Here is a 15,080-nt window from a genome sequence, read left to right on the forward strand (position 1 = left end):
GATTCGCTGCCTTGACAGCCCGAGCCTCTGTGTCTGCAGGGGAAGTTCAGCCCCTGGATTTGGGAGCAGCAATTCGGGATTGCTGACAGGAGCCATAACAGGATCCGGGGCCACCATTCCTGCCTGTCCAAGGGGCTCATCCAGGGCCTTCCACCATCCCGGGAATGGCCCCATCTGGTGCACACAGAGTTTCTGGAGCAGCGTCAGGGCTTGGCGTTGCCTCTGCCTTTGACCTGGGCTGCTGAAGGAAAATATTCCACAGGCAAAAGAGATCAAATCCGGGCTGCTCCGAGGGCGGCTCACGGGATCCATCTCGGAGCAGCTGGAGCCACGGGGAGCCTCCTCATCGGGTGTGCCTTGGGAGCAAAACTGCCTGCAGGATCCCACTTCAAGGAGCATCCCTGTGTGTTTATGGTGCCACACACACAGAGCAGCACGGAGCCTCTTCCAGGCGCTGCCGAGGGCTGCAGCTGCCTTGGAAAAGCAATTCCTCGTCTCTCCATCTTTGTTCTGTGGAAAGGCAGAGCCGAGATGGGGAGTTCATCCCTCCAACCCCAAATGCTAGGGATTTGCTGCCCTTCCCACCGTCCCCCGCCGCGCCTGGCGGCGCAGGGGAAGAGCGCCGAGGTGTTCCGCAGATTTTTGGCTCTCTGGGAATTTCCAGGCTGCCTGGCTGCCTTTTTTAGCCCTAAGGGTTGTGGGGTTTGTTTCTTCCCTGTTTTTCCCTCCTCCCCAGCTGTGCGTTCATCCCAGGCGTTTGTCTGAGCTCGCTTGGACGTCGCTCCCACCAGTGATCGTTGCTGCCTTTCCCATCACTCGGGAATGTGGCATTTGGGGTGATGGAAGTGTCTCCTGCTCCTTATCCAGGGAGCAGTGGATGAGTCCCCATCTCGGGAGATGAAGGATCTCTGGGATATCCTTGGAATTGCTGATTTTAGGGGTCTTTTCCAGCCTCGGGATTCTGTGGAATCTCAGCTCTGCTTTGCTCACGCAGGTGCAGCAGGTGAGCTCCTCCACTAAAGAATTCCCATGACCCACGAGCTCTCTCCCTAAAATATTTTCCATGTGGAGCGGCGGGAAGCTTGGGCAGAATGTTCTGAGTTGGACCCACAAGGAAGTCCACAAGGAATTCCATAATTCCATGGAATTACGGGATGGTTTGGAGTGAAAGGGACCTTAGAGGTCATCTCATTCCAACCCTTGCCACGAGGAGAATCCATGACAAGGATCACCAGTCCAGCTCCTGGCCCTGCCCAGGACACCCCAGAATCCCACCCTGTCCCTGAGAGCGTTGTCCAAATGCTCCTGGGGCTCTGGCAGCCTCGGGAATGTGCCCATTCCCTGGGAGCTGTTCCAGCTCCCACCAGACATCCTTCCTGAAGAGCCCAGGAGAGCTTTGCAGAGCCTTTATCTCCAAGCCTCCAGTCCCAGGGAGTCACTTTAGAGAAGCTTGGAGGTGGTGGGATGCTGGAGAGGTTTTTGGGATGCAGCAGCACACAGCGGGAAGCACAAGGTGGGGCAGAGGGCTGGAATCTCCTGAAATTCCACCCTGACTTTGCATTCAGTGGATGGTTTCTAACGGAGCCGGGCCAGAGGAGGTCCCTGAGCCTGGGGAGACGTTGGGGAGCGAGCTCAGCTCGTGTTTCCCGCAGGGCTCTGGAGCTGGAGCTGCTCTCACGTGAAGCCGCTGTGGGAGCGCAGAGATAAGAGAGCCACATGCAGCCTCTCCATCAGATTGCAATCAGCTCCTACTCCTCCTCCTGCTTCTCGCTTCTGAAGTCGGGAACAAACCCGACTTTGTATAAATGATGTTCCTAAAGGAGACTTCACTTCCCACTTTTCTATTTATAGAGGGCCCTTTCCTCGTGCATATGGAGAGCAGCTTGGTTTTCCTGTCCTCAGCAGCTCCTGTTTGATCTCTTGTGCATCTTCCAGGAACGGGGATCAAGAATTGATCCATTCAGGACTGAACTGGAAGTTTAAAATGGTTCAAAGCCGGGTGGGATGGGGCTCAGAGACCCCTGGGGCAGTGGGAGGTGTCCCTGCCCATGGCAGGGGTGGCACTGGATGGGTTTAAGGTCCCTTCCACCCAGCCCATTGTGGGATTCTCTGGTTGCTGCAGCCACATCCCAAAGCTGCTCGGCCAATGCTTCTCCTCCTTCTCCTTCTCCTTCTCCTTCTCCTTCTCCTTCTCCTTCTCCTTCTCCTTCTCCTTCTCCTTCTTCACCTCCACCTTCAGCACTGCCTTTCTCTCCCACTGGCACGGTCCAGTTCCAGGTTCTTCCTGTCCTCCCCATGTCCTGGCCCAGCCTCAGGAACAACTTGGTGCTTCTTCAGCCACTCCTCATTTTCTTGATGTTCTGCTGCTGATCCTGCTCAGTCCAGTTAAACCGGGATGAATTAATATTAGATAGAGAGTCAAGAGCTGATCAAGGGACCGACCTGAGTGTCCAGGAACTCCCTGACATCACTGAACTTCCTGCAGATTCCGGATGGGGTTGGGAGTGTCATGACTCCTCAAAAAGCCACCCTACCTGAACTAAAGAGCCTGAGGAATTGGGATCATCCCATTTACATTCCCACTTTTATCCACAAACCAAATCCAGCACTGCTGCAGCTCCCACTTGGTTTTTCAGCTCTCAGCAGTTTCTAACAGGTTTGGACTGTGTCCCAAGCCTGGCTTAAAAGAACTGCAGGACACCTCAAGTGACATTTGTTATCCTGTGAGTTGTGCAGCTCCGTTTCCACGTTGTCCTTCTGAGACAAAGCGTGCCAAGATCTCCCATCGGCCCCAAATCCTTTCCCCACTCCCTTGGCTGCATCTCAGCCTGTTCTCCTGCTGCCTTCCACGAGTGACTCAGTTTGGAAGAAACTGAAGCACCCAAAGAGGTGCTCGGGATGAGAGGGAAGGGATTGTGCTGCCCTGGATCCCGTTTTTGTGCTGGGAATTCCGTGGAGCCGGGGTTCCGTGAGATGACAGCTGCGACACCGCCGTCACAGGCTCTGAAGTCTCTCCAAAACCTCCTTTCCCCGCTGTCTGCTCAGCGCCCTCGGTCGGCTCCCGAGCTGGGGAAATTTGGGCTGTGTTGGGATCAAAGCTCTGCTCGTGTTCCCTGCGAGTTTCAACACTTGCGGTCGCCGGGTGCCCTGGCCAAGCTCGAGCTGTTCCCTTTCAACACCCGCAGCTCCTGCTCCTTCCAGGGGTGATTAGGCACGGAGCTCGAGCGGAGCCGGGACTGCGGAACTCGTTTGAAGGCCTGGGATAGGGTTTTACATAATCATCAGGAGTTGCTTTAATTAGGGCCAGCAAAATGTTTCAGTTTTAGAAACGTTCCACTTTTTACTGCCCTGCTCAGAGTCACAGCTGAGTCGTGAAGGAACCGTGAAGACTGAAAGAATTCCAGAGGAGAACGAGGTCACAGGGAGTGGCTTCAGAAGGACACATTTCCACCTCCTGAAGATCCCCAAATCTCCTCACACAGCAGCTCCTCAGCCAAGCACAGCTCCCATCTCTGAGAATCCCAGACTGGTTTGGGTTGGAGGGACCCTAAATCCCATCCAGTGCCACCCCATCCAAGGGCAGGGACACCTCCCACTGTCCCAGGCTGCTCCCAGCCCCAGTGTCCAGCCTGGCCTTGGGCACTGCCAGGGATCCAGGGGCAGCCCCAGCTGCTCTGGGCACCCTGTGCCAGGGCCTGCCCACCCTCACAGGGCGCAATTCCTTCCCAATATCTCATCCAGCCCTGCCCTCTGGCACTGGGAAGCCATTCTTCCCCTTCCAATGTTTTAATTATTTTGGAGGGTTAAAGACTCATACTGTGAATTGACCTTCACAATTCTCATACTGATTTTTAGCATTTTAGCCTAAAAGGCGAGTATTTAGATGCAAATTCTTCACCCACGGAGTGTTGGAAGGGACCCACGAGGATCATGGAATCCAACTCTTATGGAATTAGGCCTGATGGTCGCATCCATTCCAGGGAATCATCAGTGCAATCAGGGAATGATCCATGTGAACGTTCTGTGCAGCTGCAGAGAGGAACATTTAATTAATTCCAAGGCAATTACCCTGACGAGCCGGTCCAGCTCCGAACAGGGACATTTTCGCAGTTGCTGTGTGGAGGCCAGATGGGAACACAGGCTGTTATTAGGGCTTGGCTTGCCTCTCCTGAGGTTCCTGGCAGGTAATCAGTGTATTTTTCCCATTTGGAGGTTTGGATTTCGGCATTCTGGGAATTAGGCCCACAGGGATGTCCAGGAGATGTTTCAGTGTGAATGGAAGGCTTATTTTCTTTTTATATTCCCGCTAGGAAATATTCCTTGCCCTTGCCAAATACCAGGATGCAAATAGAAATCTCTGGGCTCCATTTGGCAGCAGACGGAAAATTAAACCGGGCAGGAAGTTTTCCAGAACTTAGTGTGGACTAAGGGATTTGGTAAAACCTGGTGTGGGTCACCTCCTTGCTGCCCTCCAGCGCTGCCTTTCATGGGATCACGAGGGCTGCAAAAGGCCTCCAGGATCACACAGAATCACGGAAGTAACTCAGCTGGAAAAGACCTCTGAGATCATCAAGTCCAGCCTAACACCCACCTCACAGGTGGTGACCCAACACCGCCTTGTCACCCAGAGCATGGCACCAAGTGCCACATCATCAAGGCCAGCCTTTGAGGTGACCTCCTGGTCACCTGCTGTGCCCAAGCCCAGGGGTGAGGTTGTTGACCACGGTGACCTGCACTGGTTCAGTCCCTGGGTCTGAGGCTTTGTGCCACCAAAACCAGAAGTGACCGGTTGCAAGTGGTCCATGAGGCCCTGTCCTAACACCCCTTGTCCTGTGTGTGCTCTGCAGTTCATGGATTAAGTCTGGGGATTTTTCTGCTCTTGATGAGGGGTTTTCACATGGACCTAATGAGGAGTTGCTCATGGACTTCATGGAAAGTTACCCATGGACCCGATGAGGAGTTGCTCATAGATTAGTGAGGAGTTGCCCATGGATCTCATGAGGAGTTGCCCACTGACTTCATGAGAAGTAGTTCACAGACCACAGGAGGAGTTGCCCACATGGAATGAGGAGTTGTCCATGGACCTGATGAGGAGTTGTTCATAGACCACAGGAGGAGTTGCCCATGGACCTGATGAGGAGTTGCCCATGGATCTCATGAGGAGTTGCCCATGGATCTCATGAGGAGTTGCCCATGGACCTGATGAGGAGCTGCCCACATGGAATGAGGAGTTGCCCACATGGAATGAGGAGTTGCCCATGGGCCTGATGAGGAGTTTGGCTCTGCGGCATCGCCTCCAGAAGGCAGGGCCTGCTGGTGGAGCGAATCCCCCTGGGCTGTTGTTGATGGGGAAGCTGGAGGAGGTTCAGCTCCAGCAGCAGCCGGAGGAGTGTGGAGGGTGTGGATGTGAGGGCAGGAATGAACCACCTGTGGTGGTCAGCAGGAGCTGGATGCTCCGTCTGGTGGATGGAGGAGGGGTGACAGACTTGGATCTGGTTCATGGCGTGGCCAGGAGGGTCCAAACAGCTGAGATCCAAACTTCTTTTCGTGGGAGTGGGACTGGAGCTGTGGGGTGGAGGGACAGGTTCTGTTCCCTGGGCCACTGGATTTGGGGAATTCATGGAATTCCAAAATGCTCCTTCCTCCATGTCAGACTTCCAGGATGTTCAGCTTCATAGGTTGTAGTGCTATTCCTGCAGGTTGTAAAATCATGGAATGGTTTGGAGGGAACTTAAATCCCACCCCTGCCATGGGCAGGGACACCTCCCACCATCCCAGGCTGCTCCAGCCTGGCCTTGGACACTTCCAGGGATGGAGCAGCCGCAGCTTCTCTGGGTACTGGTTTGGGTTGATGGTCTGAAGGATCCTTTCCAACCGGAATGATCCCATGATCCCGCCTGTGCTGGGTGTCACACTCCCTGGAGCAGTTTGGAGCTGGCTCCTTGCATCCCTGGCTGTGAGTTTGGTGTTGGCAAAGCCGGAACTGGCCCAGTGGGAAGCTCCTGGAAACAGCAAACGGTGCCGGGGGGACCAGAGAGATTGAATTAGGAATTGGTGTTTTAAACCAAACCAAATCCCACCAAAAAAAAGGTGGGGAGAGTGGTCAAGCTGTGATATTCCAAATATTTGAAGGCAGAAACAAATACCTTGAAATTCTGTGGTTGTAGATCCGCAGTTTCCTCTCATTAGAGGAGAAACTTTTAAGGGACATTGCTGGGTTTTTCCTTGTTTTGGGGTTTTTTAGCTCTGCCTTTGACTTTCGCCCAAATTCCTGTTTTCCTTTGGCCAAATCCATTTCCTAAGAGGCTGCCCTGGCTTTTGCAACTGGTGCACAACTGGCATTGTGGCACTGAAGGCTCTGATCACTTGGAGCTGTTGATGCCGGTCAGTTTTATTTGTGTTTTCCTCTCTTACCACCTGGATATTTGCTGGGAACTGGCAGGATTTGGGATGAGGTGAGGCTGGGACACAAATGGGGGTTGGAAACAGCCGGGGAAACACAAAACCTCGAAGCTGTAGAAAGTGAAGGTTGCTCACGTCAGGTTCAGGGATTTGTTCTGTGTCTGATATCAAAGTTGGTGATGATCTCATCAGAGAAATTCCATCTTGGTTTGCCACCCTGAGATCCTAGAAATCATGGTAAAATGGAAATCCATTCATCTTTAGGGAATTGGCAGCTCCAGGAACGTGGAATATCCATGTGTGGCGGAGTGTCAGCTGCAGACTTCCTGTGCCTTGCACAGTCCAGGGAATCACAGAGGGGTTTGGGTGGGAAGGGACATTAAGGATCATCCCATCCCACCCCATCCATGGGCAGGGACAGCTCCCACCATCCCAGGTGGATCGAAGCCCCAATGTCCAACCTGGCCTTGGGCACTGCCAGGGATCCAGGGGCAGCCCCAGCTGTGCCAGGATCCTTTGGAGACACCTCAGGGTACAGAGAGTGTCTGGATAGGATGGAGTTAATAAATCTTTGATGTGAAATCAGTTCCAATGGATTTAGGGTGTCCTAAAGGAATGGATTTTCTTATGGCCACGATCCATATGGGAACAGAGGGAGCTGCTTTCCTCTCTAGTCCTTGTTGGGAGTGGCATCTGCTAAATAAGATTTTTACTTCATCTTTTGACCTTTCCTCCCGAGCTGTTGCACCTTTCAGGTTGTGGGATGGAAGAGTTCAGGCAAAAGATTCCGAGTGAGGCATGTCCTGAGCAATCCCTCTGGAACGTCCTCATGGCAGCTCTTGGTTTGATTCCACCTGCAGAGCTTCACTCCAGGCCACAGAACATTTCCCTTTGAGCACTGGGGTTTATGCAGGGGTTGTCCTCATCTGGCTGGAGTTGGCTTTGTTGCACAAAGATGGGCCAGTTGGAATCTGGATTTGCGAGGCTTGAGGGGTTTAATTCATTTATCAAAGAAGGGGCTTTTGATTTGGTTGGTAGAGAGCACTGATCGTAGCCACTGTTTCAGATGAGCAGCCAGGAGTTGAGGAGATGAAGGTCAAAGCTGGGTCGAGGCTTGGGAGTGGAGTAAAGACCTCCAGGGATGATCCATCAGGGTTTGCGGTGGCCATTGCATCATCCCTGGAAAACCTTCACAATCCCAGTGAGTCATTTCTTCTGAAAGCTCAACGTTCCAACCACAAGCCCCGACCTCGAGGTGGGCATTAATCAGTGGCCAACTCCTCATCTGCCTTGTTTGGGGTTCAGGGCTACCTGAGCGCCGTGATCCAAAAACCTCATCCCTGTAGGAACAGGAGCTTCAAATTCCTTGTTTTTCTTCTTGTGGCGAAGACCAGATTTCCAAAGCCAAGAGGAGTTGAAAGGGAAGGGAAGCTGAGCTCCAGCTGGGGCAGCCAAGGACTCGGAGCTGTGATTTGGGCTCTGATAACGCTCCCTGGGTGGCCCTGGGTGAGCTGTTAATCCAGGGGTGCCTCCCTGTGCCAGGCTGTCCAGGAGCTCCACGCTCCCACTGGAACGAGGCGTTTTTAACAGGCCATTAATGTAAATAGGGAATAATTACCGGCTTTTTATGGATGTTTTGTTTATGACAAAGGGTGGCTGTGTTTAGGGGAGATGCCCATTTTCCAGACCTCCTTCATTTCACTCCTGGGAGATGTTTTGACTCTTCCAAAGAGGATTTTTCTTGACTCGCGGCCACCGCTGCGGCGCTCGGTGCCGCCAAGTTCAATGTTCTCCTGGATGGAATAAAACGTGTTTATGGATTTTGATGAAACTTGGAAATTCTTGGAGTGCTGAGCTTGCTGCGTTACGGGAAAAGGAATCAGGCTCTGACTCACGGAGGAGCCTGACCTTGGGGGAGAGGGTGGCCTTGGACACCAGGGCTTGCCTGAGTCAGAAAGAGTTTTTTGGTTGTCTTGGGCATGGATTTATTTTGGGAACGATCCCACAGCTGGTATCAGCCGGTGCCATGAAGGACGAGACGTGGCCTTGGTGCCCGGCTCGGAATTTTCCCTCTTTGTTCCTCTCTATATTTACATTTTTTCCTCACCAAACCATTTCCAGGGTTAAGGGTTCTCTGTCTGTTCTCACTCCAGGCTGAGGCGTTTGGGCAGCTTGAAAAGCACAGGATTTTTTACAGGAAAAGTTCACTTTAAATGAGGAGATTTCGATGTTCACAAAATCGGAGAGTTCAGACCCAGCCCAGCCAGGGCCCAGCTGGGTCAGTTCTGTGCTCTGGGCTTACTCCAGGTACAGAAACAACTCAAGGTGTAACAATGATGATTTTCTCATCTCTAGGCCTTGAAACTCTGGCATTTCATGGAATCATGGAATGGTTTGGGTTGGGAGGGACCTTCAATCCCATCCCATTCCCACCCCATCCGTGGGCAGGGACACCTCCCACCATCCCAGGTGGATCCAAGCCCCAGTGTCCAGCCTGGCCTTGGGCACTGCCAGGGATCCAGGGGCAGCCCCAGCTGCTCTGGCAATTCCAGCCCAGCCCCTCGCCACCCTCCCAGCCAGCAATTCCTTCCCAACATCCCAGCCCAAGCTCCCCTTTCCCACTGGGAAGCCATTCCCTGCCTCCTGGCCCTCCAGGCCTTGGCCCCAGTCCCTCTGCAGCTCTCCTGGAGCCCCTTTAGGCCCTGCAAGGGGCTCGCAGCTCTCCCTGGCTCCTTCCCTTCTCCAGGGCAACATTCCCAGCTCTCCCAGCTGCCTCCAGAGCAGAGGGGCTCCAGGCCTGGAGCAGCTCCGGGGCCTCCTCTGGGCTCTCTCCAGCAGCTCCACGTCCTTCTGCTCTTGGCCCCAGGGCTGGGGCAGCTCTGCAGGTGGGCTCTCACCTGAGGGGGCCCAGGGACACAATTCCCACCTTTCCTGCTGCCCACGCTGGGATCAGCCCAGGGCTGGGGGGGATTCTGGGCTGGGCCATTCCAGCCTCATCCACAACATCCCAAACCCCTCTCCCAGGGCTGCTCTCCATCCTTTCTCCTCCCAGCCTGGATTTGTTGCCCTGACCCCGGTGCAGGACCTTGCACTTGGCCTTGTCCCTCATGACCAGCCCAGTCCCGCCAGGTGTAGCAGTTCTGGGTTTAGTTTCCCTTTTCTTGCTGCCTTCAGTTGTACAAATTCCTTAATCCCATGTTTTTGTCAGCTTTCTGCTTTCTTTGCTTCCACTCTTGAGGAATTTTCCTTGCCTGTCTGCTCTCTGTCTTCTCTGCTTTGCTGCTGCTGCTTCTTCTTTTATTAATGTTTGTTCCCTTCATTCCCTAAAGGATTGCAGATACAATCACTGGAAAATAATTGCCAGGATATTCTTCAGTCTCCTGCTCTCTCCAGATGTTCAGGTACTTTGCACTGGTCACTAATTCCCTCTCCTGGAGAATAACCTGGACCTAATTCCCAGTCCACCTTTGGCTTTCTTTGGCCTCCTGGGGTTGATTTTGTGGCACTAAACTGCAAATCTGCGTTCCCTGGCTGAGGACTTACAGCTCACTAACCTTTGCTGTGGTTAGAAATCGACTTCCTAATGGAAAATACTCCCAGTTTTCCAGTCTGGGCATCTGCTGGGCTATGAAACCAGAGAGGATTTTCACGCAGCTTCTGGAATCTGGATGTCAGAACCGAGTCCAGTCTTTCAGGAGGAGTCCCAGCACCGTTTCTGTGGTTGTACACCTGACCTGTACAATCTGCTGACCCAAAATGTGCTTCGCTGGCCCACCTGCCAGTGGATTGCAATCTGAGGGGATGTGATTTCCATGGCTGTGATTCCATGACCTCCCTCAGCTGTTCACAAAGTTGAGATTTTTTTCAAGTTCTTCAGGGAAAAAAAAAGTCATGGAATCCCAGACTGGTTTGGTTTGGAAGGGACCTTAAATCCCATCCCACTCCACCGCCTGCCACGGGCAGGGACACCTCCCACTCTCCCAGGTTGCTCCATCCAACCTGGCCTTGGACACTACCAAAAATTCCCCTTTTAGAGAACGCATCCCTTGGATTGTTTGAATGTTCCCAAAAAAAGAAATCAGGGATAGACTTAACCAGCCAATGATTTCTCCGTGCATCTCTTGCTTCCCATATCAGCCCCTGCACATCCTAACACCAGATTTCCCTTTGGCAGCCCCAGCTTTTCCCTTTATTCCCTTTGTCGTGTCCCCTTTTTCTTTTCCCCTCTTTTTTTATGGCCTCTTTAACTCCCATCTGCGCCAGGTTTGCCTTTCAACCAGCGTGGCCGCCCCGCTCAGTTGTGGGATTGCGGCTTCTGGAGCATCTCGTTAAAATGTTCTTAAACAATTTTCAATTAGGCTTCATATTTTTCTGATTACGTTCTTTCTCCCCACTGATTTGCCTCTTAATTATTTTCAGCTTGATGGAACCGGTCCTCTTGGAGCTGTGTGTACGTTGTGTGTGTGTGTGGACTATTGGTGCTGCTGGTTTATTCCTAATTTTTACCTATTTTGTGTGCCCTGAGCAATTGCCATCAAGTCACGGCTCTTTGAGTTGTCCAAAAAGTGGGAGAAAAAGTCCCCTCTGGTTGGAAAAGGGAGTTTTTCCAAGTGGGTGCTGGCCCAGGGGGTGCTGATGTAGGGGTTTGTGGCATTTAGGGGATGGTGGTTCTGGGATGAAGGCGTGTTGTCTCCAACCCTTTGATGTCTGGACAACCCCAGCTCCTGCTGAACTCAGTGTGGTTTGTTTGATCATATAATTATGGGATGGTCTGGTGGGAAGGGACCTGAAAGCTCATCCCATTCCACCCCATCCATGGCAGGGACAGCTCCCACTGTCCCAGGTGGATCCAAGCCCCAGTGTCCAGCCTGGCCTTGGACATTGCCAGGGATCCAGGGGTAGCCCCAGCTGCTCTGGGAATCTGTGCCAGGGCCTCCCCACCCTCCCAGGGAAGGATTTCCCCTTAATATCCCATCTAAGACAATCACAGAATCCTGGGATCATCGAGGTTGGAAAAGCCCTCCCAGACCATCAAATCCAAGCTGTGCCCGATGCCCACCTTGGCACTGAGTGCCACCTCCAGGCCTCCCCTGGGCACCTCCAGGGATGGGCACTCCAAACCTCCCTGGGCACTTCCAAGGCCTGGGCACCCTTCCAGTGAAGAAATTTACTTCATGGTTTGATTTCCTGTGGGTGAACTGGAGAAGGGGAGGAAAGGCCACGTTCCTGTGGAAGGTGAAGGCAGCATCACTTCAGGCTGGGCCAGGTCCTGCCAGGGTCACCCGGGACCTTTCCTGTGACCTCACAGAGCCAGGAAAGCCAACTGGGATGGCTTTGTGGTGGAACGAGCAGGGAAGGGCCGTATGGGAGAACCCCCCACGGGGGAAAGACCTGGATCTTTATCCCACTGGGAGAAGGACCTCAATATCCATCGCGGCCTCAGTGAGGCGCCCAGCACCGGGCCACCATCTCTGCCTGGGACTGTGCTCTCCAGAGAGCTCCTGGCCGAGTTCTGCAGAGAACTCCTGGCCTTGGGGCTGCGCTGGGATGCTCCGAGGGGCGGGGTGATGCCACGTTACCCCCGGGATGACCTTTCCCCGGAGCGGGATGGAACCGATCAGCGCCGATGTCGCTGCTCAGCAGTGGGGCTGCAGCTGCAGCTGCTTAGTGACCCCTTCACACAATGTGCTGGTCGGGGTCATCTGGTTCCAGTTTCACCAGAAACAGAAGGAAATGTTGAGAACATACTTCCCTACATCCAGTTTCACTTGTTGTGGATACTTGGAATACTTTGGAACCCACATCTTTGGGGTTTCCAGGAGGGGTTTTGGCCGGCGAGCCCCGGCGACCATTTGAGATTTAGGTTTTTTTGATTCCAGAAGTGCCCCGGAGGTTGCATTGTAGGGCCTTTCCTTATGCAAAACATAAAAGTGCTGCTTTTTTTCAAATTATAACCATATTTTTCATTAAAATCAGTTGGAGTCCCAATAAACAATCGACTCCGAAAAATTTTCCAAATGTTCGCTGCAGCGCCGTTTCTATTTTTAATTATTTTTTAAAAAACTGGGGGTTTTTTCTTAAAAAAAAACAACCCCAAAACAACCCGGCTTGGCTTAGAATTTAAAGAAGCCATCTATAAATCATGAAAAATGCACATATATAGCTCCTTATTGCAATATAATTAAAACCTAGTGCACACTGAGTGTCAGAATCCCTCTGTCGCCGTGTCCGATGGCTTCTCCCGTTCGCCTTATCGTGGGAACTCCTCTTTTCTGCTCCCAACGCTTCCCAAAGCCTCTCCCAGCATGTTTGTACATTTGTTTTATATAAATTGAGTGCTCTGATCCTATAGAGAGGGATGTGAGAAACTCTTCAAAGTGGGAGCCGCAGAAATCCCTTTTTTCCACCCCCGTCACTCTTTGTATTGCCGTTTTTAGAGTTTATTTGGAATTTCGTTGTTTTATTCCTACCTGGTGCAATCTTTATTTGCTGTCCTTAAAAACCCAACCCACAACTAAGAGCAAAACCCCCGAGTTCTGCGTCAAAAGCTGTCTTTTTTGGTTTATTCACAGCAAGTAAAGGTGCCTTGGTTAAATATTTAGGGTTAAAGTTTTTTATTGCGAGCTGGAGGTTGAGGAATATTTCAGGATATTCCTGCAGTACAGCCAAGTGTCTGGTGAAAATCCTGCTTTCTGGAAAGAACCAGGTGCTGGGACAAACCTATGGTGATGGGGAGCCTGTCCCTGAGAGGAGAAAATGGGGAGGTTATTATCCATTTATCCATTTTTGTTCTGCTTTCATGTTTTCCGAGGATCACTGCTGTGTCTGCTCAGCTGGGGATGAGCCGGGGAATGAGTTTGATCGATCTAACCCCGGGCAGGTGGGATGGGAGGTGAAGTGTCCAGGTTTTGGCTTCAAAGTGAAAAGAAACAGGTTTAGGTGGGATGTTGGGAAGGGATTCCTGGCTGGGAGGGTGGGGAGGGGCTGGGCTGGAATTGCCAGAGCAGCTGGGGCTGCCCCTGGATCCCTGGGAATGTCCAAGGCCAGGCTGGACACTGGGGCTTGGAGCAGCCTGGGATGGTGGGAGGTGTCCCTGCCCATGGATGGGGTGGCACTGGGTGATCTTTTGGTCCCTTCCCACCAAACCATTCCATGACTCCCCGTAGATGTTGGCTGGGAGGATTTCCTTGATCCCAGAACCTGAGCCTGTGGAGTTGGGAATTTTTCCTGCCTGGAGCTTCCCAGAGCCCTTGGCCAGGAGCAGCCGCTGCTGCTGTGGGGGCAGAGCTTCGTCCCCCACGAGTCCCAGGCGGTTTGGATCGTGCCCTCAGCCAGCCCAGCCCTTCCAGCACTCCTGGGGGTTGCCCTGGCCGAGCAGAGCGTGCCCAAGCCGAGGAGTTCCTGGAGCTGGTGCCCGGCACTGGAGTCCCAGTGACATCCTTGCCATGGAAGTCGCTCCGGCGCTTCCGAAGACAGGGCGAGGGCAGCAAGGGAAGCCGCTGGAGTCGTTTCCACACGCTCACAGCTTGTTCTGCTTCCAGGTGACACTGAACTGTGCCACAAATCAAATCCCTCCCGATGGGAGAGAGTTTTCTAAAAGTCCTTGCAAGGAGTTTCAAAGACAAACCCAGACTTTTCCTGGAGTTTCAATGCTTCCAGATAGTTGTTTATTAAGTCTTATCAGAGGAACTGAGCCACCAGCGTGACCCAGGTACAGCACAGAGCACAGAAAGCAGGAGTGAGGCCTCTCTATCAAGATTTACACAGCCTTTTAAAGATATTTTAACCAGTAGTTACTAAAAACATACATTATTTTCACTTTCCTACCAATTCTTCAGTAACACAGCCAGGAACTGCAGAATTTTCTATCCAATCATTCCAAACTACTTTTACTGCAGAACATGGAGTAGTAGAAGAAGGAGTAGAAGGTTTAGAGAACAACAACAATCCTCCATTTTGATGTTTTTTACTCTTACCTATTTACTACAAAGAGAAGCCCAAAACCTCTAAATATTTCACCCTGTGACAATCTTACATAATAGTCTATCCCCTAATTCACATCACTGCATTTTCTAGTTCTTGTCTGATCGTTGGTAATTTTTTCCAAGGTTGGAGGTAAAACCAGTGCTGTTCAGGGGGGTAAGAACCCTTAAAAACAGGCAGAGAAATCCTCTCAGCACTCTGGGCTCCTACACCAGTGACCGATCCCAGCTGTTGATGGGATAAATCCACAGAAGGATTCGGCTCCTCAGCTGCTCCAGGGGAGTTCTGGTGTGGGACTGCTGTGAAAGCCATTGGAAAGGTCTGTTTTCCATGGATGTGCAGTTAAGGGTGGGAAGTTCCTGCTGGATGCTAACAAGGTTTCATTTGTCCCGAGGGACAGGGATGGCAAAGTGGGGGTCTTGTGCTGAGCCCGCAGCTGGACATGACCTGTTTCAAAGGAGAGCAGAAACTTGTGTTTAATCCGCTTTAATCCGCTCCTGAAGTGTCTGTAATTATCAACAAATACTAACTATGACTCATGAGTCCATTTTGGTTCTGCAGAGACCCAGACCCCCTCTGTGCCAGGAGGTTTTTGGGATTGGTACTAGACCCTCTGCAGAACCTCTCATCCTTCCGAATTCCCTGCAGGTCTGTCGGAATTTCTCCGGTGTTCCTGGAGTCTCCCCCTCTCCTGG

General features: G+C 52.2%; 1 protein-coding gene across 9 annotated transcripts in view; it reads left to right on the top strand.

Annotated features, from left to right (window-relative positions):
* The window catches only part of EXOC6B (exocyst complex component 6B), a 272,126-nt gene that overhangs the window by 81,446 nt on the left and 175,600 nt on the right, over positions 1-15,080 (top strand). For 5 of the 9 annotated variants that reach the window (XM_032108405.1, XM_032108407.1, XM_032108406.1 and 2 more), the window contains exon 7: positions 9,732-9,803. The exons of the other annotated variants lie outside the window; for them this stretch is intronic. In XM_032108405.1, the coding sequence (XP_031964296.1) occupies positions 9,732-9,803 (72 nt within the window). The remainder of the gene's footprint in view (positions 1-9,731; positions 9,804-15,080) is intronic. 9 annotated transcript variants of the gene reach the window in all.

Source organism: Corvus moneduloides, chromosome 5 (assembly GCF_009650955.1).
Source record: "Corvus moneduloides isolate bCorMon1 chromosome 5, bCorMon1.pri, whole genome shotgun sequence".
In the NCBI taxonomy this organism is placed as follows: Eukaryota; Metazoa; Chordata; class Aves; order Passeriformes; family Corvidae; genus Corvus; species Corvus moneduloides.